Source organism: Thunnus thynnus, chromosome 1 (assembly GCF_963924715.1).
Source record: "Thunnus thynnus chromosome 1, fThuThy2.1, whole genome shotgun sequence".
Taxonomy (NCBI): Eukaryota; Metazoa; Chordata; class Actinopteri; order Scombriformes; family Scombridae; genus Thunnus; species Thunnus thynnus.
Genome location: NC_089517.1, coordinates 5,380,343 through 5,405,980, shown reverse-complemented (window position 1 = coordinate 5,405,980; position 25,638 = coordinate 5,380,343). Strand labels below are relative to the sequence as shown.

General features: G+C 41.3%; 1 protein-coding gene across 2 annotated transcripts; it reads left to right on the top strand.

The window, feature by feature from the left end:
* The first annotated feature begins 1,722 nt into the window (after positions 1–1,722).
* LOC137195366 (aggrecan core protein-like) lies at positions 1,723–21,869 on the top strand. 2 transcript variants are annotated; one of them, XM_067607692.1, is made up of 19 exons: positions 1,723–1,810; positions 1,984–2,075; positions 3,022–3,313; positions 4,056–4,230; positions 4,740–4,867; positions 4,976–5,269; positions 5,455–6,459; positions 6,598–6,772; positions 6,861–6,988; positions 8,446–8,739; positions 8,826–8,924; positions 9,027–10,874; positions 11,869–11,946; positions 12,917–13,030; positions 15,298–15,456; positions 15,553–15,635; positions 17,296–17,440; positions 19,026–19,208; positions 19,326–21,869. In XM_067607692.1, exons 1-19 carry the CDS (start codon positions 1,723–1,725, stop codon positions 19,406–19,408), a joined length of 5,463 nt encoding a protein of 1,820 aa, XP_067463793.1. In that variant the 3' UTR covers positions 19,409–21,869. The 2 variants fall into 2 exon arrangements, with proteins under 2 accessions (XP_067463793.1, XP_067463879.1); XM_067607778.1 differs by lacking the exon at positions 12,917–13,030.
* The last annotated feature ends 3,769 nt before the right edge of the window (positions 21,870–25,638 follow it).

Here is a 25,638-nt window from a genome sequence, read left to right as displayed (position 1 = left end):
GTAGGCTAGCTGGTGAACGTTGTGGAGCATTTAGCAGATAAAGAGCCAGATATTTCTCTCAGGTGTTGGTAGAGAGTAAAAACAGAAGCTAAAAGAGAGTGAATATTGGACTTATATTCACCAGGTGTTGTTGCTCCGTAACTGCTGGATGTGGAAAAAAGCAACTGTTTGCTAACAAGTCCAACAAATCAACTTAGAAGGTCATGATATAGCCAAAAAATCAGTTATGGCAGGTTCAATCTTCATGAGAATTATCAAGGGTTTTAAACCATGCTGTCAATGAATTTAAGTTCTGTAAGAGTAGAAATGTCATGGTGGAAAAATACTTAATTGCAAGTAAAAGTCTTGCATTTAAAGTTGCACTTAAGTAAACAAGTATTAGCATGTAGCATACTCAAGGATCAAATGGTGAAAGTGAAATTGTATAAAATGGGAATCAAAGTCCAAATACCTCAAAAACTGCTTATAAACTTGTGGTTTAATGAGCAAATATTCCTCACGCACTTCTTTTAGGTTCTTCACATATTAAGTAATGGAGTTAATTTTGTATTATTATTGTGTTGAGACTGGAACATACGAACCGAATTTAGGAAAAGTCTCTTCACTCTTCACAAGTCTCTCACTGGGAGGAGGAGGAGGAGGGAGGAGCAGGAAGTGTTGCTCAGATGTAATAACAGCAAACATTTACTTTTTGAAATAACTGCAGCTCCTTGTTTTCCTCCTTGTAGAAAATAAGAGGCGGTTGTTAGAGAGTGAGTAATTGCTCACATGAACCGGTCGTGCGGTCGTGTGTCATTCCTCCCGGAAATGTAGCTGCTGTGTGACTTTTGTGGATTCATTCAATTGGAATCATGTCAGTTTGGTTTTAGGAGTCTGGAGGTGTACATCAAATGACTTGGACTTCAGAGCTGATTTGTTAACTTGACTTTGAACACCAGCGACTTGTGCTTTAATTTGGATATGACTCGGCTGGACCGGCAGCGTATTCACAGACAGAGCAGTGTTTAAACTGTAGGACTCCTACATGTGTTTTGAATGAATGCATGTGACTTTATTGCAGGATTTCTTTGTATTTTGTGTGTATTTGTAGAGAAATGGGGTCCGCTAACAACATAACTGTGGAATGAGAGCTTGTATTGATCCCTCTTTGACTGAAAAAATGTTTTATTATATGAGACATTTTCACTTTTGTTTGCACTATTTGATATCTAATTGTTAAATTCAGTGGCACAGTTTGTCACCTCCACCGAGAAGGTCGTTTTCCATCTCGTTAATCTGTGTCATAGTTAATATATAACTATATATATAACTATATATATGTATAGATATAATATATCTCCAAAATCAGTGAACAGATGTCTTTGAAATGTAGTGAAAAGTCTGGTTTTATTCATAACTTAACTAACAAAAAATTAATATCTGATCGTTTCCAGTATTTTCTCATGCAGTACTGCACTTATTTGAATGAAAAAATATCAATTACATTAAATTAATTAATTTAATTTTCAAAACAGAAACAGCAATAAATGCTCACTGTTTTATATGTAGCAGTGACAAAAATGAGAGCGATGCTTTTATATCCCATCATTAGTGAGATAAGGTGACATGATGACGGTTCCTAAAAGAAAACTTTCTGGGGATTAATGAAATTCTTATTATGACTCATAATTGTTTTACTTGCATTTTGCTAATTTTCCTTCCTTTCCTTATTTCAGATAAAATATGATCAGGTGGACTGTGCTTCTGACTGTGTGTCTGAATGTCATCTCTGCAACATTTGACTACGTTTATGAAGAGCGTTCACTTCTGGGTAAGAGAGTATTCTGATCTTCATGAAGTGCACCTGAAAACATCATGACCGTAAATCAAGGCTGTATGAAATATATCTCTCTCGATACAGATCTCAAACATCTGTCATTTTTAGTCAGATAGAGTTTATATGTTGTCGTCTTTCTTCCTATTTTCTGTGTTTTTCTCTCACAGATCCAGAGGATGTGCTGAGTGTGGGCATTCCTCTGGAGAAACCACAGCGCCCTCTACTGGGAGGAACGTTAACATTACCGTGTTACTTCGAGGTGTGTGAATACGAGCTTTTGCTAAATATCACTCCAGAAAAAAAACAATTTGTCATATGCTTAGATGGCGGACTGTTTACATAACTTAAAGCTCTGCTAATTATTTCTTTTAAAATATATTTTATAATTAAATGTAAAAATGCTCTGCAGCTTTTCTGAGCCTCTTTTAGCTCATGACTTCATTTTGATTTTATGGTACATTTGTTTTCAACAAAAAATCCAATAAATCCACCATCGCTACTAGCTGGAGAGGAACGTGGAAGATCTTGGAGCTAAAGAGTCAGATATTTTTCTCAGGGGTTATTGTAAAAAAAAGAGCTAAAAGGAGAGTGAATATTTGACAGAGAGATGAGTGCTATTTCTGCTCCATATCTGGGAATTGTTAGCTAACAGCTACATAATAAACCAATGTCATGACTGTGTATCTGCCAGATTGTTTCAGAGTTTCTCTGCCCCCTAGTGGCCAAAAATGAATACAGCTTTAAAGGTGTACAGATTTAAAAAAAAAAAAAAAAAAGAAGAAGAAAAAATCAAGAGACAGATAATTAAAGACTTATCTTGCAAAACACAGAGGTATAAAACAAGAGAAAAAAAACACTGTTGCTCCCAAATTCAATTTGTTTTTTATTCTAATTTCAAAAAAAGCAGATTTTCCTACTAACCTCTGGCAGTCGTGCAGTTTCAGTTTAATGGTAACTAAATAAAAACTTCTTCCTCCACTCTAATATAATAAATGTAAATTAGTTTTTGGTGCTCATAGCATCAATAAAATACATTTAAAAAATTAACAGTAATGTGTATTTTCAGAAACTATTTCCACATAACTGGATAATGAAGAGAGCTCACTGTCACCCATTTCATAGGGATACATTTTAAAGGAGCTGCATCACACCCTGTAAGGGAGTATGAAGTAAATTGGTGGTGAATGTTGTTGTTTTCCATGTAGGACCACACTGTCCCAGACCCAGGAGCTCCCACCATCGCCCCCTTCGCTCACCGCATCAAATGGAGCCTCATCACCAAAGAAAAAGTCACGACCATCTTAGTGGCCTTGGAAGGACAGGTGCGTATCGGCGAGAGCTACCTGGACAGGGTTCAACTGACGGGCTACCCGACAACCCCGACAGACGCTACCATCAAGATATCTGAACTGCGGTCCAGCGACACGGGAGTCTACCGCTGTGAGGTTCAACACGACATCGAGGACAACCACGATGATATCAATGTGCAGGTTCAAGGTACGCAAAGGAGTGTCAGATCAGTGTCTCATAAAGTCAGCGAGACAAATGCGGTGGATACAACAGATCTGAATATCCCTGAAAAAGTTGTTTAATTGTTTTTTTTATATTTCACACTGTTTTCCTTTAATTGGTTGCCAAATTCATGTGGGTGTGGCCTATTTGACATAAGCTGTGACCAGATTTAGAAGTGCAACATGCTGCAAAATGTGTCGCCGTGGTATTACAGAAATAACTCAGTGGTCATGAACCAGACTTGATGTTTTGCACAAATTGATTTCATTACAAAGCCATAATATTCTCAGACAGGTTTTAAGTAAAATCAAGTTACCACCGTCACCAAATCATCATCTGTCGCTGTGATACTTTGATGCAAATCCAGATTAGGTTTAAAAATGTCTAAACATGTTTTATTATTAAAATAAAATTGGATAATTGTTCTTTACTTAACCTTTTCTAGAGACTTTGTGAGTGTTTTTTTTAGTTTTGTGGTCTTGAAAACATCTTACTGATATCACCTTTAAACAAGAGATGGACTGATCTATCGGCCGATATTAGTTCATGGCAGACATATCAGTATCTATTTATATGTCGACCCATAAGTAACAAAAAATTGTTTGGTTATATTATGTGTTTATGTTTTTAAAAATTACTATCAGCTGATATCAGATTTGTAAATAGATACAGATAAGAACTCCAGTATCAGTGAAGCTACACTTTAAACTATTGTTTATCTCTGTAGGTATCGTCTTTCACTACCGGGCCATCATGGGACGCTACAGTTTGACCTTCGAGAAGGCGAAGGCTGCGTGTACCCAGAACAGCGCCGTCCTGGCTTCACCTGAACAGCTTCAAGCAGCTTATGATGATGGATTCCACCAGTGTGACGCTGGCTGGCTCTCTGACCAGACAGTCAGGTCAGTCTGTGCTGTAACATGACGGACAATGACTGCCGATTAATGAAGATTCATGTGTTGAAGACGGTGACAAACATATTATATATAAGTGTCTTAACAAATACAAGCTATCCAACTGACAAATGCACAGTCTATGTACTTTCTAACATTACATACATTTAAAATATATATACTATATTATTATATATACTATAACTAGTATAGGTTAAAGGTTGTATATGTTTATGTTATGTATATGTTTGTATAACAGCTTAATTATGAGTAAAAATGTGCTTTAAATCATTCCCTGCATTGAACAGTTTGTCACTTTTGTTTAATTATTAAATTCATTTTCTGTCAGAATTGTGATGTGTTGCACGGTTTCTAGAAGGGACCATTTTTAAACACTCCTTAGTGGTGCGTTCATGAATGCTCCAACATCAGAGAATTCATAGTTGCCTGCAGAAAAGCAGCAATACATTAACTATTTCATACTTAAGAAACCAAAGCTCATTTGTCTTTGTCTGAAGGTACCCAATCCATGATCCTCGTGTGAACTGCTACGGTGACAAGGAGGAACTTCCTGGGGTCAGGACTTATGGAGTGAGAGAACTCAATGAGACTTATGACGTCTACTGCTTTAGTGAGAGGATGACAGGTACACAATGAATCTGTTGTGGGAATTTTCATACATTTTTAGATGTTCTTTGTGTATTTTAAGGTCATTCTTTAATTTTAATAATATAATCTCCCTTATACGATACAGGCAAAGTTTTCTACACCGCCTCTGCAGAAAAGTTCACCTTCTCTGAGGCTGTGGTGGAATGCTCTAAGCATGGTGCTCAGCTGGCCACTACAGGTCAGCTGTACCTGGCCTGGCAGGGTGGGATGGATGTCTGTAACGCTGGCTGGCTGGGAGACAGGAGCGTCCGTTACCCCATCAACATTCGACGGCCGCAGTGCGGAGGAGGTCTGCTGGGGGTGCGAACTGTTTACCTCCACACAAACCAGACAGGATACCCACTTCCTGAGTCTCGCTATGACGCCTTCTGCTACACGGGTAAGTCCTCGTTCAAATCCTGAGTGTCTAGATTTACAGTGCTTTCTGTGCTCCATAAGTAGTCTAGTTCTGTTCTGTGAAAATCAGACAACAAGATGAGAAAGACCAACACAAAAAAGATGTGAATATAGTCACAGCAAAGTCTTAGGATTCCCTTATTAACACTTCTTCTCCCTCACCTTCAGACTTAACTGATGAAGATGGTTCAGGTATCACAAGAGAAGGAAGTGACGTGTTGAGTGTTAGCACAGAGACACGAAGCCCGGAGGTGTTCTTCAGGAGGACGACTACAGAGAGCGAAGCGGTTGGAGAGGTGGAGACTCAGCAGCCCACCGTTGTGGACTTCACCTTCACAGAGAGCCCCACCGAGCTGCCGCTGCCTCAGCCGCCCAGCGTCACTGAGCTCATCACTGAGTGGATACAGCCAGCCACCGCCAAGCCTGACGTGGACAGGGAGCCGCAGCCACCCAGCGCCACTGAGCACATCACTGAGTGGATACAGCCAGCCACCGCCAAGCCTGACGTGGACAGGGAGCCGCAGCCACCCAGCGCCACTGAGCACATCACTGAGTGGATACAGCCAGCCACCGCCAAGCCTGATGTGGACAGGGAGCCTCAGCCGCCCAGCGCCACTGAGCACATCACTGAGTGGATACAGCCAGCCACCGCCGAGCCTGGCGTGGACAGGGAGCCTCAGCCGCCCAGCGCCACTGAGCACATCACTGAGTGGATACAGCCAGCCACCGCCGAGCCTGGCGTGGACAGGGAGCCTCAGCCGCCCAGCGCCACTGAGCACATCACTGAGTGGATACAGCCAGCCACCGCCGAGCCTGGCGTGGACAGGGAGCCTCAGCCGCCCAGCGCCACTGAGCACATCACTGAGTGGATACAGCCAGCCACCGCCCAGCCTGATGTGGACAGGGAGCCTCAGCCGCCCAGCGCCACTGAGCACATCACTGAGTGGATACAGCCAGCCACTGCTGAGCCTGATGTGTCCAGGGAGCCTCAGCCGCCCAGCGCCACTGAGCACATCACTGAGTGGATACAGCCAGCCACCGCCGAGCCTGACGTGTCCAGGGAGCCTCAGCCGCCCAGCGTCACTGAGCACATCACTGAGTGGATACAGCCAGTCACCGCCAGGCCTGAGGTGGCCAGGGAGCCCAGCGAAGGCTTTGTGATGCCTTCAACTGGTCAGTGATGGAACTGCTGGTGCATGTTATAGTAACTGTAACATCACAAAGACAGTCTAGTGTGGTCCTACTCCTAATATTGAATAAAAAGGCTCCACCACATGAGATTCTTTCTTTTCTTCTTCTTTCTGTACACAGGTGTGGTCTTCCATTACCGCCCAGGATCCGGTCGCTATGTCCTCACCTTCATTGAGGCCCAGCTGGCCTGCCAGAGTGTTGGAGCCTCCATCGCCACCCCAGAGCAGCTGCAGGCGGCATATGAGGCTGGATATCACCAGTGTGCTGCAGGATGGCTGATGGACCAGACTGTCAGGTAAATCTGACATGTATTTTCAGACCAGGCAGAGAGATTATTGTTCTAAAAAGACATTCAATAAGCCTTCACATCTGCTCTTTTCTAGGTATCCCATCGTTTCTACTCGAGATAAGTGTACTGGAGATCTGGGAAATCAACCTGGAGTTCGGTCCTATGGTCTGAGGCCAGCAGATGAGAGATATGATGTGTACTGCTACGCTGATGGGCTCAAAGGTGAGAAACCTACAGAGAGTTATCAGAAACTCCGCAGCTCCCCTCAGCTTTATAGCAAGTTTCAGCTCATTGTTTAGCTGTCCAACTGCAACTTTACTGTTTAGTTTCACTCACAGTGCTCTCATAGCGTCGCTTTTGGCTGCAACACTTTTCAAAGAAAAACCTCTAAAAACTCACTGTACACTACCTGCTCAGCACCAAATGGCAAACAGTTAGCGACTAGCTGCTGAACATAGTGGAACATTTAGCAGCTAAAGAGACAGATATTTCCCTCAGGAGTTGGTAGAGAGCAAAAACAAAATAAAGAGAGTGAATATTGGACTTACATTCACCAGGTGGACAGAAACACGACTCCAAATGAATGATAATGTTGTTCTGAAACTGCTGGATGTGGAAATAAGCAACTGTTTGCTAACAAGATCAACATATCAACTTAAAAGCTGATAATATGTCAGTGTTGTGTTCACTACTTGTTTCTGCTGAAAACAAGGCCAAAAAAACCAATTAATGCATCTTGCTGTAAGAAGATCGATGCCACTCTACTGTCTGTACATGAAGAATTGAACTTGAATCTGAAGGCAGTTAGCATAGCTTAGCATAAAGACTGGAAATAGTGGGAAACAGCTCTGGCTGAAGCTCAAAACTCCACCCGCCATTGGCTTACCAGTTAATGTGTTATATGTCATTTGTTTACTTTGTACACAAACAGAAATGTAAAAAATACAACAATTTGTGGTTTTTAAGGAGAGTTATGGTATGTGCTGTAACTATTTTTTGGCAAACAGCATCTAAGAGCACTGACTTTCAAGAGCCTTTTCGTTACTTTGAGGTTTCCAGGCAACCAGGAGACTCTACACAGAAGTGTGGTTGTTTGTCAAGAAATAGTGCAATGTTACTCTTTCTAAATCTGTACAGATTAAACCGACAAGATACAAGTTCTAGGGGTGTTGGGAGGTGGAGAAACAAGCTTGCTGTTTCCCCCTGCTTCCAATCTTTATGCTAATTGCCTCCTGGCTCCAGCTCCATACTTGACGGAGAAACACAAAAATGGTATTGATCCTCTCATCTAAGACTTAACAAGAAAGCAAATACTGTAAGCATATTGTCCTAAATGTTGAAACGGTTCCTTTAAGGTTTTTACAAGTCTATGCTAAAAAGCTAGCATTCACGTTTAATTTAGTTTTAACAAGTAATGAAAATTTTTGTGCTATATTTAACATCAATTAGTTAGCCAAATGCTTGTCAGTAAACAAGCAGTAAGCTTTTTAAATGAACTATAGGAGTCATGAAAACTTGAATCACAATTAACCAAAATGTACCAGACTTAGAATGATATGAGTATAACATATGTAAGACAGGTTAATCAGAATTTCAGTTTGTCTCTGACTTTATGTCTCCATTTTCCACATTTTTCACTTCTTCACCATCTTTACATCTCTTCGTCATCTGCTCCACAGGCGAGGTTTTCCACTTGGGCTCTGCTGAGGGTTTCACCTATGACGAGGCTGTTTCTAGCTGTCAAGCGCAGAACGCCATCCTGGCCTCCACAGGAGAACTCTATGCAGCCTGGAAAATGGGTTTCGACAAGTGCCGTGCTGGCTGGCTCTTGGATCGTAGCGTCCGTTATCCTATCACCAACCCTCGTGCTGGGTGTGGAGCAGGGAGGAGAGGAGTACACACTGTGTACGCTGACCCCAGCCGGGCAGGCTACCCTGACCTTCACGCCAGATATGATGCATATTGTTTTAGAGGTAAACACTTAATTAAAACTATCTAAAGGGCTCGTTCTGAATTCATTCATTAATGCATATAATTTTCCTCTGTTTAATTCTTGCAGCTGATATTCTACTTATTGCAAATGAAACTGGACTGAACATCACAGATATCCAGGAGGCTCTCCTGAACCTAACAACAGTTACTGATTTATTGAGGCCTGGTAAGCTATATTTCAGTCCTGAACACTGAATGCTTTATTTACCTGCCCAAACATTTCTTTTACTTCCCATGTAACTCACTCTCTTCTTATATGTCTCTTTAGCTGTTCCCTCCATCGTCCAACCCATCCCTGTGGAGTCTTCAGGTTCTGGTTCAGGCTCAGGAGACTTTGGCTCAGGGTCTGCGGTTGATAGCGGCTCTGGGGGTCACTCTGGAGACTTGTCTGGCTCTGGAGACGGGTCTGGATCTTCAGACTTGTCTGGTTCTGAAGACCGGGTCATCTCTGGAGACTTGTCTGGTTCTGGAGACGGGGTCATCTCTGGAGACTTGTCTGGCACTGAAGACCGGGTCATCTCAGGAGACTTGTCTGGTACTAGAGATGGGGCCATCTCTGGAGACTTGTCTGGTTCTGGAGACCGTGTCATCTCTGGAGACTTGTCTGGTTCTGAAGACCAGGTTATCTCAGAAGACTTGTCTGGTTCTAGAGACGGGGCCATCTCTAGAGACTTGTCTGGTTCTGGAGACCGTGTCATCTCTGGAGACCTGTCTGGTTCTGAAGACCGGGTCATCTCAGGAGACTTGTCTGGTTCTAGAGATGGGGTCATTTCTGGAGACTTGTCTGGTTCTGGAGACCGTGTCATCTCTGGAGACTTGTCTGGTTCTGGAGATCAGGTCATCTCTGGAGACTTATATGGTTCTGGAGACTTGTTTGGCTCAGGAGATCAGTCTGGCTCAGGGGACCTGGTTGGTAGTGTGAGTGCAGAGCTGCCCAGCGGAACATTGGGTCTTACCAGTACAGATGCTTCTGGATCAGGTCTCAGTGGAGAAAGATCCGACATCACTGTCATTTTTTCAGGCATCGACAGCACTCTGGCTGAAGGAGGTTCAGTTTCAGGAAGACTCCAAGAAGCCGAAGAGGGGAGCGTGGGGATCCTTATCTTCCCTTTATCTGAAACAGGCTCTGGAGTGGTCAGTGGTAGTGGGGACCTGTCCGGATCTGGCAGTGGATCTGGCTCTGCAGAGAGTGGCTCTTCCATGGAAAGTGGACAAAGTGGACAATTCTCTGGCATGTCGTCCAGTTTCATCACTAGCCGGGACTTTTCTGGGTTCAGTGGTTTCCCATCAGGAGCCTCTGGAAGTGCCAGTGGACAGCCAGGAGATGCTCAGATACTACTTGTAGATGATGAACTGGTTGATGCATCCACACATATTACCCACAAGGAGTATGAGCTTGGTGGAGGCTCTCTGGCATTCAGTGGCTCAGGATCTGGGGTTCTCAGTGGTGATCTCAGTGGCTCGGCATCTGGAAGTGGCTCTGGGTTCTTCTCAGGTGTTACCTTTGTGGGGTCAGGCTTCACTGACCTTACAGAGTCATCTTCTGTAGAGCAGGAGGCCTCTGGGTTTTTACTCTACAGCTCCGGACAGGGAAGTGGTGGACATATGTCAGGATCTGGAAGCTCAGGCTTCCACTCTGGGTCTGGATCAGGAATGTCTGGATTGGAGTCCTCTACGAGCGGGGAAGAAGGCAGTGTTACATTCTTGACTGAGGATTTTATGACAGAGGTATCTGGAGGCAATACAGTGGCTATGGAGCTTGGACAGGGGTCAGCGGAGTACAGTGGAGAAGGAAGCGGCAGCAGCGGCAGTGGCATCTACTCCGGCAGCGGAGATACCCACTCATCCACAGCCAGTGGCGTTTCTTCAGGAGCTCCCTCTGGAGATCTGCCACAAGTGGTGCTGCCCTCTCCGTCCAGTGAGTGGGTACTGACAGAGAGTACCACAGGAGCAGAGCAGATGCTGAGTGGAGTTGAACTAGCACAGACTCCTAATAATGTCTATCAGACCCCCGGCCATGCATTCGCCCCTGCAGGACTGGCTGCCCCTGCCACTGCAGCTACACCAGTCTCTGTGCAGGCACCAGGCATTGTGGCAGAAACTGATTCTGTGGAGGGTAAGTCTACCTATTCTTTCACATGAAAATTTTGTACTTTGTGTCTTTGGTTGTTAGGTATATTTTACAATTTGTTGTCTTGTATTCTGTAAAACCAAAGGATAGAGTGTGTGGATGGTATGGAAAGCAGGGTTTGTTCAAACTTATAGGGATTTTGCACCCTCATGATATAATGTTTAAAGGAGTTTACTGCGGGTTTTGCATGTTTTGGTCAAGAGCTGAAATGATTAGTTGAATCTTTAATGGAAAGAAAAGGATCAGTTAACGGTTTGGTTCATTTTTTATGCAAAACTTAAACCTCTCAAATGCAAATACTTCTAGTTAGTCTATGTCAGTAAACTGCACATCTCTGGGTTTTGGACTGTTGATCGGACAAAACAAGCAAACAATTTAAAGAAGTCAACTTGTGCTTTGTGAAGTTGTTGTGGACACTTTACACTGTTGTCTGACATTTTATGGACTCGAGGATTAATCAGTGAACTGAGAAAATAACAGCTGTGTCAGTCAGCATTAGCAACAAATGTTTGCGGAGCTGCTACGACTAGTTGATTAATTAATTAGACAAAAAAATAATCAACAACAATTTTGATAATAGTTTAATTTGCTGCTTTTGCTGCCTTGTCTTAAATTATAGTAAATATTTTTGGGTTTTAGACTGTTGGTCAGACAAAACAAGACATTTGAAGATGTCACTGTGGACTCTAGGAAATTAATAATAAAATTAATCGTTAGTTGCAGCCCTAAATCTTTGATAAAGTTTGCTGATGACACAACTTTGTAAGTTTATAAGCAATGAAGAAACAGAACATGGTCCTGTGCTGGAAGAGTTTAAGACTCTCATCTGACCAACAAAATCAAAACCCCCGGTAACTCCGTTTCAACACAACAATACTGTAACTTTAACAAAAGAAAAAAAGGCATCACGGCTCCACCGCTGAATTTACACTTGTAGATTCAGAGCATCACATTTTAATCATTTTACCTATGTTTCTAGGTGGCCTTAACCCATGTGAACCCAACCCCTGCGGCAGTGCTTCATGTACAGTAGAGGACGGGGTCGCTCTCTGCCATGGTAAGTCCCAACACTGTTCATCTTCTCCTCCTTTCTTTCTATGAAAACTACTGCATTCAAAATTGTGTGATGATGTTTTGGTTTAACAAACCTCGTCAGTAACGTTTCTCTGTATGTCTTTGTTGTTGAGCAGTTTGCATGTTTTATATTTTTGGACTGCATTCTGTATATTAATCAGCTTGTGACCTAAAATTATATTTTCAGATAAACACTTGATTATATTTACTGTTTGTGAATCAGCATTACCAGACTTAACAAAAATCCTTTTTCTCTCCCTGCTGTTCTGTCCTGTTTTGCATCATATTTTTGCTCTTTGTTTTGTGTGTTCCTTTTCGTTCATTTTGTCTGTGCCTGGTTATGGGTCTCTGTGTTTGTGTGGCAGATTTGAATGTTATGGTGTTTGTCAAATACGTATCGGCTCTGCTCTGACGTTACACAGCATCTGTGTCACACGTTTATCACAAGTGTCGTCAGCCTATATGTTGTTTTTGGTCTGCTGTGCCAATTCGCCACCTCCGCTCCACTGCATGCATGCTAAACACGGGCAACATATGTGCTTTCTGGCATTATATGGGTGCTCTAATCCTGCTGGAAATTGAATACTGATCTCCTGCTGCAACCAACCACAGATTCAAACATAAACTTACTGCAAATATTGTGATTTTTATCTACTGCCTTTGCAAAACTAAATAAATATGCATTTCATTATATATCATATATATTTGGTAACCTGGAAGACCTCAAATCATAAGATGTATCAAAAACAAAACATAGTTTGCAGTAACTCTAATCTGGATCAGAAGTTCCAGCAGTGATAGTATTGTTCACTAACTCCATCAGACCTGAGGTGTGATAGTCCTGCTATCACAGCCCCACCCCCACCCCCCACCCCTTCTTGTTTGCCAACCTAACCACCTCCCATCCCCACCCCTCGCTCAAACAGTAGTGTCACCCGCCCCCTTTTTTGCAGAGGTAGATGTGTGCCATTCCAACCCTTGTGCCAATGGAGCCACCTGTGTGGAGAGTGCAGACTCTTACAAATGCTTATGCCTGCCCAGCTACGGAGGGGAACGCTGTGAGATCGGTACGAGATCAGCTTCAGCTAATAAATACTAACAAAAGCCTCTCAAAAACAACTGAAGCGAAAGAGAGATGCTAAACATCACCATCATTACTCACTGTGGCTCTGTGAAAATACAAAGTCATGTGGAGTCCTGTTGGCCCAACAGTCGAAGATGCAAAATGTGTAACTGTGATGTCCCTGGTCTGCAAAAGGCTGTAAAAGTAGCTAAAGGGTCAGTTCATCCAAATCACAGAAAAAAATATTTCACTTACCACAAGCAGCGTCTAGTAATGCAGTAATTGTTCAGTTTTTTACAGCTCAAAACACTGAACAATTAACCCTTTTTTATACCCCTTTATTGAACAGCAATTGTCCAGTCATAGCTAAACAACCTAAATGACTCAGCAGGTCTGTTTGGAGACCTCCCAAGTTGCCGAAGTGATGAGCATAGGGTACTACTAGTAGTAAGTATCTAAAGAAAGAGATTTTTCTTTTGTCCAAAACCCAAAACACAACAGCACAATTTTAAGGAATGGATTAAACAAAGTATTTGTCTCCTGACAAATGCTAACGTTGTATCCTAGCATTGCTTCCAAGATTAAAGGGCAGCATATTATTAGATAACTACATTCATTTACAGGATTTCAGGTTCCATTCAGAATATCCCTGTTCAGGACCTGGTATTGGAAGCCACGTTGACACATCCCAATATTCCAATAATTACTGCCAATTTTGAGTGATAAATCTGCCACCATTATCAATAAAAACTGCATATGTGCCATGTTACTATTAAACGCCAGACTGGTGTAGCAACAGTAACTAAGGGAGGAGGGACTTAGCAAACAAACAAAGGTTTCTTTGGCAGAACGTTGATCATAGTGAGACAAAATAATCTCGGTTTAAGGTCCAAGATATTAGCTTATTCAGGGCTTTAAACCGCATATCACAGTCTTCATCAGAAAATGGAACTGGCTCAGGTGTCATCACATGACCACAGTTACACTCGGAGATCATGTGATTGACACTAGCTTCATTATGCTTGGGGCCGCATTCTAGTCATTCACTTTTTGTACCCGCGCTGGCCCAAAGCGACAATCTCTCTACCCTCCTCTTTACTGACAAGATGTTCTGCTCCGTGTTGGAGGGTCCTCACCACTGATCTTTGATGTTGTACGATGACACCTGAGACAGTTCCATTAGTGGATGAAGACTGTGAGAGGCACTTGAAAGCTCAGAAAAAGGCTAGTGAGTGGATCTTGAGTTGAGATTATGTTGTCACACATACTGATCCAAAGGTCAACAATGACCTTCCATGCTCGTGTTCATAGTGGGGTCTGCGGATTACCCTGAGCAAACTGGCGGTCACACCACAAAGTACATTGGCTCGTCCATGTGACATACGGCCAGTCACGATATCGCTCGCAGTTTCTCTATTTTCTCTCTACTGATCTGTTTATATCCCTCTGGCATTTTGTTCAGCATAGAAAACCATTTTCTTTAATAACATCTTATTGAAGAGGGAAATCACAGCTAACGAGCTTGCTAACGGTTAGTTAGAAAACTAATTCAAAGTAACTGAATTTGCCATGAAATTTCTCTGTTTTAAATGCTGATGTGACCAGACAGAAAATTGGGATGGTAACAGAAATCTCAGAGGTGGACATCTCAAACTCTGGGGCAAATAAAAACCAATGCTTTCTGCACGGCTAAATGCTACTAAGGCTAAGTGGAAATGTCTGGCTGAACCAACTCATTAAAGTGGAGCATGGGAGAGAATGAAGCCTTTCAATGTTTGAGTAAAAGAAAAAAAAAAAGTGGAAATTTACAATCACGTTACTGTTGGGCATGGCCCTTCCTGTTGAGAGTGAAATTATGTGTAATTTTCCCTTCTGTATTGGGACATTAGCACGTCAGGAAGGAAATACCATCCATCATCAAGTTTGTACTGGATGCAGGACTGACTGCGGGCATCGCAGTGGCATAATATGTTCCTCACTGACTTACGAGACAACAACTGAACATGTTAAACAGAAACACTACATGGGTTGTGAAGAACATCAAGCACTGTTCCAGCTGCTGAAACACTAACAGACAGCTGCATCTGATGATGAGAGGCTTCTCATCATCAGATTCAGTGCTTTAGTATTTCAACCCATCTGTAGTTGTAGATATTATCTTTGTCTCAGAGCCTCAAAATTGAAAAAAAAGGGACATATTTAAGTGAAAGTTCATACATTGAATGAAGTGACATATTTCACAATGTTTCCTCCTTGGTGTTGTGGCTGCAGATGAGCAGCAGTGTGAAAAAGGTTGGACTAAGTTTCAGGGGAACTGCTACCTGCACTTCTCCGAGAGGGAGGAGTGGCTGGACGCAGAGCAGCGCTGCCGGGACCTGAACGCACATCTGGTCAGCATCATCACACCGGAGGAGCAACACTTTGTCAACTGTGAGTGCTTAACGTGGTGTGTGTGCGTGTTTGTGTCTGTAGAGATGGAGAGAAAATGAAAAGTAAAGTTCTGTCGACATGTTTTTCTGCCTGCAGTGAACGGAAAGGACTACCAGTGGATCGGACTGAACGACAAGACAGTAGAGAATGACTTCCGCTGGACAGATGGCACTCCACTGGTGAGTGAAGGACGGTGTTTGATAGCATTTTATCCACTTATTGAATCCAAACCTTTTCAAATCCCTTACTGAATCTTCTAGGTTGGCAGAAACGGTTTCCAGTAGCAGCCAAATTAATGTTCATAACCTAAAAATGAGATGAAAAGCATAATATATGAAATGTGAATTGAATTATCCGACGCATTCAAATCATATGCTGCAGCCTTCTGTACTTCAGGAGCTACTTAATACAAGTACTGAAGGTCCAGATTCAGAACTATTAAATTAATCAGATTAAAATATTGATTTGATGTGAACCAGAGTTTAAGATTCTTGAAAGTGAGGCGAGGTGATCAGCTGATTATGTCTCTATCAAACTACAAAAACGCACAGTCCACAGTGTTGTTACAGAGTGATGCATCTTCACTGACAAACAATCTAAGTGTGAATACCAACACCTGCTGCTGAGAGCACATTCACCAGAGAACTTTTCATTGTACCCGTTACACAATTAAAGTTAATTAGCTACAGCTGATCTAATCTGCCACAGGTGACATCTGTTATTATACAGACAATGACAGTCAGCTAAAAATGAGAAGCTGCAGTGTATGTTTTCCACTACTCTCGACTAGTAAAAGATAAAAAGGTTTGATGTGTGAAAAGCTGTGAAAATTGCTGTTTACACTTGTGATAAGAGGTTCTCTGAGCAGGTGAAAACTCAATCACCAAAATAGCTCTGCACCACCTGATCTGCATAAACACGACCTCAGCTGCATCGCTGCACCTTCCTCAGCGCACAGATGCAAGAACGAAAGACATATTTCATCTGTACTTCTGCCACCTTTGCAGCAAGAGACCTAAAAGTTTAAACACACCCTGCTAGCGGACCCTTGATGCTGAAATGTTCATTACACACTCAAAAACACACACACACACAGTACTGATGATTATTCTACTCTCAGAGCTTTACCAGCAGTGGAGCCACCAAAGTAAATAATGTATTGCATTACATTTGATATTCCTGTGTGTAAGAGGACATTTATTTTTTATTGTAATGCTAGAGGAAAGCTCAGGGGCTCAACACACTGGTGCTGCAAATAACATTAATTCTCATCATTTATTAATCTTCCAGTTATTTTCTCTTAATCATTTTGCACATAAACTGCTGGAAAATAGTGACAAAAACCCTATTTTAGACATTACATCTGAGGTAACATGTTGAAATAGTTTGTTTATCTAACCAACGGTGCAAAATCCAAAGACATTTAATCTATTATCATATATAACAAGGAAAAGCATCAAATCCAAACCAACATGTTTGGCATTCTTACTTTAAAAACGACTGAAACTATTAATCGGTTATTAAAATAGTAGCAAAGTAATGTTCTGTTGATCAACTGATTGATTGATCTACTAATCCATTCAGCTCTACAACATACAAAAACTACATTTCATGGCAATCTGGCAATTTAGATGTTGATATTTCTTGCTGTGGACGAACATCCTGAAGGGCTAAACAAACAACAAAAACAGTAGTGTTGCATGGTATAAGATATTATAGTATAATTTAGCTAATACAAAATGATAAAAACAGTAAAATTCAAAGGTAAAGCTGTGAGGTCCCTCTACTCTGTGCTTACTTTGTGGTAAAGAATGTTTCTATTTCCTTTTTCTTCTTCAGCAATATGAAAACTGGAGGCCGAACCAGCCTGATAGTTACTTTAAAGCCGGAGAAGACTGTGTGGTGATGATCTGGCAAGAGAGCGGCCAGTGGAACGACGTGCCCTGCAACTACCACCTGCCATTCACCTGCAAGAAAGGCCCAGGTACGCCGGCTCAGGCTTCACATCTGCTCCGGTCTGTAGCAAAGCCTTTAAAGCTGCATCGATTGATATTCAGTCACTAGAGAGTAGATATTATTGCCTGATGTGGTTGCTATGGTAAATGTATTGGCAAATGTTTAAATGCTTGCACATCCAGTCTGACATTGACTCTCCTTTTAGCTCTATTCTGACTGTCACCAGCTCCTGAAAAAAACATGTTTTTTTACTGTAGCTGCTAAAGTAAATACTCCACTTTGTTCACTACATAGTTGCTAACATTGCATATCTGCTGTTGGCTGCTGAGCAGGTATTACAGGTCTCATGGGTCCAAAATTTTGGTGAGCTGAACTGAAATGGACCCATGGAAGACCTGCCCGAACCCAACCTGCAAACATTCAGATCAGGAAAGAAAAGTGCAGTGGATGCAGTAATTAGACCAACAAACAGACCCAAATGAGAGAAAACAGCAACAGCAGCAGTCTGATGCTCCAGCAATTAACGAGCTGCAGCAGTCGAAAAGAGCAAAACATGTCATTTTTTCCCTACGCTCCACAGCTCACACTCTCCGTCTTGCCTCTAAACACACATTTTCCCCTGCGGTAATAATGACACATCACATGAGCAGAGCTAATAGAGAGTCTGACACACAAACCCAAGACCCAATAAAACCGGTACCCCACCCACCCGATCAGACTGAGTATAATCAGGACCGACTCGAGTCCTGGGTCGGGTCTCGGTGACTATAGGAACCAAGTGGAACTGTGAATACTAGGGGGTGTGCCCGAGTACAAATACGTTATTCGAAAAAGCACAAATAGTGGGGTTTCTTACAAATATTTGTTTCATACAAATATTTTGAAATTTATTTGTTTTCGGGAAGAAAAAAAAAAAGTCAAATACCAGCATGCAGGTCGATTACATCTCTATCTCAGTGTCTCTCCTCTGCTCCGCTGTGACGTCTATCAGCAGGTCTCAACGAGGGGAGTCACATCCACCTGCTACATGACGCACATTTCCTAATTTGGACATCACTCCTGGAGCTACTGACACTTTAATTTTCTTAAGCGTAATAAAAACAAAAACAGTATTTTTTTAGGCCTCTTCCCACTTTCATTCGAATACAAATACAAATAATTTTGCTGCCTCAACAGATACAAATACAAATACTGGGCCCTCTGCACATCCCCTAGTGAATACCTCTAGCAAGTAGCATACTGGTTTAGCAGGGCTTGTTTTCAGGAAACAGCTGTCTACTGTTGCTTGAAATGGGATTAAAACCAAAACAACAAGATAAAAGATGGTCTAACCTTAACTAAGTGCTGCCAGTGCCTAAACTTTACCAGACATTGTACTGCAAACTCAGATATTTTGGCCGGGAAAAACAGGAAATACGTTGCCACTGAACATTTTACTCATACGTTCAATATTAATATTTTTGTGACTTGCCAAATACTTGACTGAACAACCTTGTTTTGTTGGCAGAAAACATTATTTGTCTGGAATTACGTTTCCTGTTGCAGTTTAATAGTATATAAACATATTTCTAGGAGACATGGTTTGATATGTTGACCTCTGGCCTTGTCCTCAGTGTCTTGTGGCGCCCCGCCGGAGGTGGAGAACGCTCACATGTTCGGTAACAGGAGGGAGGAGTACCCTGTCAACTCCATCATCCGGTATCAGTGCAACCCAGGGTTTACACAGCGCCACCCACCGGTAGTTCGCTGTAAGGCAGACGGACAGTGGGAGCAACCCCAGGTGGAATGTACTGACGGTGAGTTCGCTCTTTCTCGGGATATAGTTTGTAGAGAAACCTCACTGATAGCGAAGGACGGGTGTGTTCATTTCTAACAATAACTCACTTTTTGTTGTGTCTTCTCCTTCGCTGCAGTAAAATCCAGAAAAAGAATACAGGAGAGGATCAGCAGGAGTCCGGCAGAACCAGCCAGCAGCAGCAGCAGCAAGCTTCACTAAGAAAGAACAAAGAGGAATTAATTATTTAAAAGAACATTTGCTCCACACAAAAATCCATTTTCCATTTTAGTGAAGATGATTTGAAAGGTTGAATTATTGAAATTTCCACATCCCACAGGGTGCTACATCATGGTAATGTGATTTTTTTGTCTGTTGTGTTCCCTGCCCCTTCATAATATATTTTAATTATATGTAATAATTTTATTGCTCTGAGTTTATTTTCATTGTGTGTATTGTAATATAATTTTGTTTGGTGAAATTATTGATGAAATACTTTGTTCTATACAAGTTTTACATTTATAGACGGCAACATCTGTCTGGTTCACTGTAGTCTGCTGTAGATCTTTACCACAGAAAACAGTCCACATATCCTGATCGGCATTTAGATGTCGGTCGAATGAGCTGATGATGATGTCAGGTACCAGGAAGAAATGTATTTGTGTACCCATTAAACTCTGTAGGAGTTAAAACACAGCGGGTGGGGGGTTCTGCTTTAAAATGTGTGTTAAAGTGTTTTCACGTCAATCATCAGTTGAAGGTGTCAGTGTCAGTTTCCTGCTGTTCGTTCCTGTTATACGACTTGATAAAAAAATGATGACTCATCACAGGAAACAATCCGTCTAACGTCACCCGGAGGTGAATGTTGTCATTAAGTGTAAGCACATTCGAGCGCTGTTTTAAGTTTAGTATATGAATACATGAAGATGGAAACCCCAGTATTAATGGTTGAGTTCAATTTCAATTAATTTTAACAAACGCTCTTTGTAAAAATACATTGTGGAGCGGGAACTGTGGCCGAGTCATTTTGAGCATCTGGAGCGGCTAATTCATTCCGACTTCGGTTTGACAAGTTTGGATTTTGAATGTGGAAGACTTATTGCAAAAGTTAGGTAGAGGTAAACCTGATGCAACTCTAAATTTAATTGTCAAAAGGAAAAGTTTGACATTTTGGGAAACTTTGGGAAAGATTGATGCCACCGTCTCATATCATGTCTGCATGCTAAATATGAAGCAGGCGGTTAACGTTAGCTTAGTTTAGCATAAAGAATGAAAGCGGGGGGGTAAAATAAATTGTCTTCCAGCATGTACTGCGGCAGGAGTACCAATGCAGAAGGTTCAAGCAAACCAATGTTGGGTCACCCGGAGAAAAAGTTGAACCTGGTGCAACTTTTGCTGCGACGCATTGTGACATCATCCGGCAATTGTGTACATAGATTCTGACTGTAGCGCTGTGCTAGCCAAATCTCTCGCCACCATGTTTCCCGTCTCCATTATCAGCTCTCGGTTAAAGGCAAAAATGCCCAAAAATATATCTTAAAATAAATAAACAAAAACCTTCCTAGATGAATGCAAAGTTAATATTTAAGCAAAACTAAGTCGTAGGAAGAAATCAAACAAACTCGATCAAGCTTTGGCCACAAGTCTCTGGTTTAAGCAGAAACTTTTGTCTACATACAACCTTTTATTTATTGATTTCACACAGTGACAGAGAGTCTCTGCTGGACTGAGCCGGTGATTGTTATATAAAAGAGAGAGAGATTCAGTACTGTTGTATTAGACTACAGCAGCATCAGCAACACACGGCCAGGGCGAATAAACTCCATGTTTCATAGTTAATGTGTAGAGGATGAAGTGGTACTGTTCATGACCTCACAGTTTGTCATGTCGGCTGGTTTGAGTCTTTCGTTTTCTGTGTGTTTAGTCTCTTATCATCTTCCACGAGGCTGTGCAGTGCACGGCGTTTCTGTGGAGCAGGTGTCGGTATAATGAACCTGTTATCAGTTTCATGTGTGTAGCTTCAGAGGAAATAACCTCGCCGTAACCATTGCAGTGTGTTACTATTATTGTTTCTTTTTTCCAACTTTGCTTTCATTTGTGCACTTGTTTTGTGTCATTGTTGCTGTATTTTGGGGGGGGGGCTGTGCCTTCTTCTAACATACTGTCACCTGCTGCATGATAAACCAAAGACTGAGAATTCAATTTCCGAGTTGTACGTGTGTGTCTGCTGTAGCCACATTTTATTCACTCATTAACGTCTGGCAATAGTCTATATTTTTCATATTGTCAACAAATCCATGAAAAGACCAAAACCTACAATAAATTGATCTGCTTACAAGTATTATGTGTGTATCCAAAGTCTGATATATCTTTTTTCCTCTGTGTCGTAGACCTCCGTTGTCCAAAATATATTAAAAACACACCAGTGAGCCGCACCGCTGCACTGAGTGACATGTTCCTTCATTATCATAAACACACATACTGTAGTTTATTTTATACACCATCCTGCTGCCAGAAATACTGCTGTACTAGCTCACTAGACCGCCAAACGTGTATTAATCCGCCGCTGAAAATAGTCCCCAACAAATACACAATTTTCTCCTGTTTTAGTAACGTTTGCTAAAAACTACAGTGCCCAGCTACTTTAGGAAACTCCTGAGCCTTTTTTAAAAAAAAAAAACAAAACTATATATTTGTGACCCATTTTAAAAGATATATATATCTTCAGTAGGTTGAATACCACAGACAAGGAAGTCAAAGTAGAAAGTATTGAGAGACGGACTGACAAATTTCTGATTTTGGTCTTTTCATGAGACGATAAGAAAAATGTGGTATAAAGCCAGCCTCATCCTTAAATGTGTCAGTTCAAATGCAAATTCAAACATCATGTCAATGTGAGGACAACGCTATGGTTTATAAATTCATCAATAAAACTACTCTTGAGATGGGACAGATTAAAAACAAGGAAGTGATATAACAGAAAAAAGATACACAAAATATCATGTAAGGAAAAACACATATTTGCCTCATCATCCTCACATAAGAATGTCTTTCAATTTCTAATTTAAAGGACGGGTTCTTGGTTTTTCAAGTCTGTCAGGTGTTCAAATGAACATTGAAACATGTTTTTCTTGCTGTAATCATTCCTCCTGTTCATACTGACCATTAGAAGATCCCTTCATAATGACCTTACAATGGAAGTGATGGAGGACAAAATCCACAGTCCTCCTTCTGTGCAAAAATCTATTTAAAAGTTTATCTGAAGCTAATATGAAGCTTCAGCATCCAAATGAGTCAAATCAAGTAGATATCTTTCAACGTTACAGTCTTTTTTAGTGCCAAAGTCCCTCTTTTTGTTACTATACTTCCACCGCAGCTCAACAGGGAAACACAAAGAGGGAATTTGATGCTAAAAAGACTGTAAATGTGTCAGATATCCACTTGATACGACTAACTTAGACTGCTGAAGCCTCATATAAGCTTCACATCTACTTTTAAATGACTGTGCGGACACACTGTGGATTTTAGCCTCCATCACTTTCATTGAAAGCACATTTGAAGGATCTCTTAATAGCCAGAATGAACAGGAGGAAAACCTCTTTCACTGCTCTTATAGACACCTGACTGATGTTTGAAGACAGACTTGAAAAACTGTGAACCTTACTGTTCATGTTGCAGAATGTCTGAATGTTTCTACTCTGAAAACGAATCAATCAATGCCAAATAAAAAACTCTTTGGTTGTTACCTTATGTAATGGGTTCAGGTTTCCCTTATGACACATGCTGCTCATACAGAAAAGCTACATAAAGATGTTTGAAAGTTACATAATCAACAAACTGCAGAGATCAGTCATTCCTGGAGGGTCAACACCCAGATATTCCAGGTACAGACAACAAACGCGTCTTTCACCTTGGTGTCTGAGTCTCAGTGAGCTCAGTGTTTTTCTGGCAGTAGCTGAGGTAAATAGCATACAGTGCTGACTCACAGGAATAATAAAATTACGGTAAATTTGTATTTGCCCAACTGGGTGGGTTGTACATGGCGTCAGCGCTGCCTTGTGACTGAATAGAGTCCTTTTAAGGATCCTCTGCACCCCACCCTCCACACACAGCGGCTCACCTCTCTGCCTCCCGGGGGCCCTCTGGATGAATCGTCTCTCTCTCTGCTCTGATGATAGTTTGCACTCGTTAATTAGTAGAAAACAGATTACAATTACAATGTTTATGTCACAATAACTTAAAATATATACTTAATTACTTCACGAGTGAGCTGTAACCATTTCAGAAACACTAACGTCATTGTCGAACTCTGCGTCAGAGTCGGTGTTATTGCTGTTGAAGGTTTGAACTTAAACATGAACCATAAATATAAAAAGAATATCTATAAAAAGACCAAACAAATAACAGAATAAGAAACTATTTAAATAAAGTCAAAGCTGTGGAATTTTAAGGAACCTCAACAAATTTAAGAATAAATTTAGACTCATCGTTCCTGTTTATATGCAACTATTTATTGTCTGTTTTTACTCTAAAAGTAACTTGAATCAAAGACTTGTGAGGCTCTTGCTGTGTCATTAGTTTAGCTGCAATTTAAGGGTTAAGATGGGTTCAAATCTCTGTTGTTTGGAATAAAATCATGTAGTCTCTGAATCTACACGTCTGTGCCCTCAAGCTATGGTTTAAAACTGCACCTGTGGTTTAAACCCAGCTGCTGCTGCACCCTGTAGAAAATAATTAATTTAACTGTTATTAAATTTAAAAAAAAAAAGTGTCAGTGATCAGAGGCAGCTGAGGTGGAAAATTGGAAGTTTGAAAGCTGAAACTAATTTCTTTAATTCACCTTTTCGGAGTAAACAGAGCGCTATTCCGTGGCGTTCGTCTGACTGGACGTGTGGAACATCCAGCTGTGGTGCCGCCACCTCATATAAAAAGGGCAGAAGATTTTTATTTGGACCTGGAAACTTTTTCAGGGATGTTATTGAAGCAGTTTGTCAGGCAGGAGGATGTGCAAAAAAAAAAAAAGAAGTGACGTTTATTAACAAAAATATTAATGGAACAGAGGAAAAAATGAACCCCAGGAAATTTAACAGAAATAATTTAAGCTGAAGCAAAGAACAAACAAATAAAATCTGCTGCCTCCTCGTCTCCTCCTCATCTCAACCAACCAGTGACTGATCTTTTACCTTCTCTGTCTCATCTAAGTGGGACGTATCATCTGCTCAGGTGACCACAGGGTGACTGATACAAAGCTTTCGAAACATACAGAACAACATTGATGTAGAATTTCTCTGTTACTGCTGACAATCATAATTTCCTACAGAATGTTTTATCCTTCCTACCTCAACTTGACGATAGTGACTCACTGCTTAGTGCAGCTAATGATGCACACCTGTTGTCACCATCACTGATGATCTGATTGACAGCAGGACTGAAGCCTGTCAACAAAATATAACATGGTCAAACATAAACTTCTCAACTGAAACCTGTGCTCCTTTATTTGTATAACATGACTGATACATTAACAGAAACATTGGACTGAAATTAGTGATTTAACACACAGAACACTAATGATAATGTTGGGAACCAGTGAGGAGGGAGAGGAGCAACCTTTTCACACCAGTTTAGCAGCAGTTCAGCTGAACCTTTGCTTCTTTTGACAAAACAATCAGGTTCAACAGCTGAGTTTTAATGAAGCTATTCAACGAAGTTTCAGGAACAGGACCACACCTCAACTACGCCACTTCTGGCATTCCCATAAATACCACCTAACCCTGCTGCGGCGGAATCCCCACGACGCAGTCAGCAACCACAAGAACTATGCACATCAATGGTTTTCCTTAATAAATCGTTCAAACGCATTTTGTCGATGGTGTGGTCTTTGCTAGTGAATAAATCAGCAACATCCGGTTTAGCTGAAGTTGATAATAACGGCAGCTAAGCCTGATGCTAAGTGACACAGCGACATGCAGGTATGATCACAGATCATCTCTACATCTGTGTTGTTTGTTTCCACTCAAACACTAAAATGTATTAATGTTCAGTAAACTGTTACTGATAAACGAATCTGAAAGGTTCTGCTGCATGATCACCCAAAACTGCACTCATGGATTCTGCCACTTACAGTAAATCAGACCAGCATACAGTAATTTTTCAATGGAAACGAACATTTTATTGACAAACATTAAATATCATAAATATGTCCTTCATGCATAACCACACGGAGGAGCTGTGACTGTGTTGAACAAGTTTTAAATAAAATAAAACCGTAAAAATGAACAAACTCCACACATGGACTGAAGAAACTTTCTGTCCACCTCTGAGGGAACTGAACAGTTTCTGTGCAGTGAGCTGATCATGGTAAACATTTCCCTTCTTCCTACTGGAGCACAATAAGACCTGTTTCCTTCCTCAGTTATTTTATATATTTATCAGTTATTGTCTGTGACAACTAC

What these genes read in the sequence shown, in the direction of transcription:
- LOC137195366 (XM_067607692.1), top strand. Translation starts at nt 1,723, where the DNA reads ATGATCAGGTGGACTGTGCTTCTGACTGTGTGTCTGAATGTCATCTCT. An exon ending in GGACAGATGGCACTCCACTG is followed by an intron (nt 15,636 to 17,295) that starts GTGAGTGAAGGA and finishes TTTCTTCTTCAG; the next exon opens with CAATATGAAAACTGGAGGCC. An exon ending in CCAGGTGGAATGTACTGACG is followed by an intron (nt 19,209 to 19,325) that starts GTGAGTTCGCTC and finishes CCTTCGCTGCAG; the next exon opens with TAAAATCCAGAAAAAGAATA.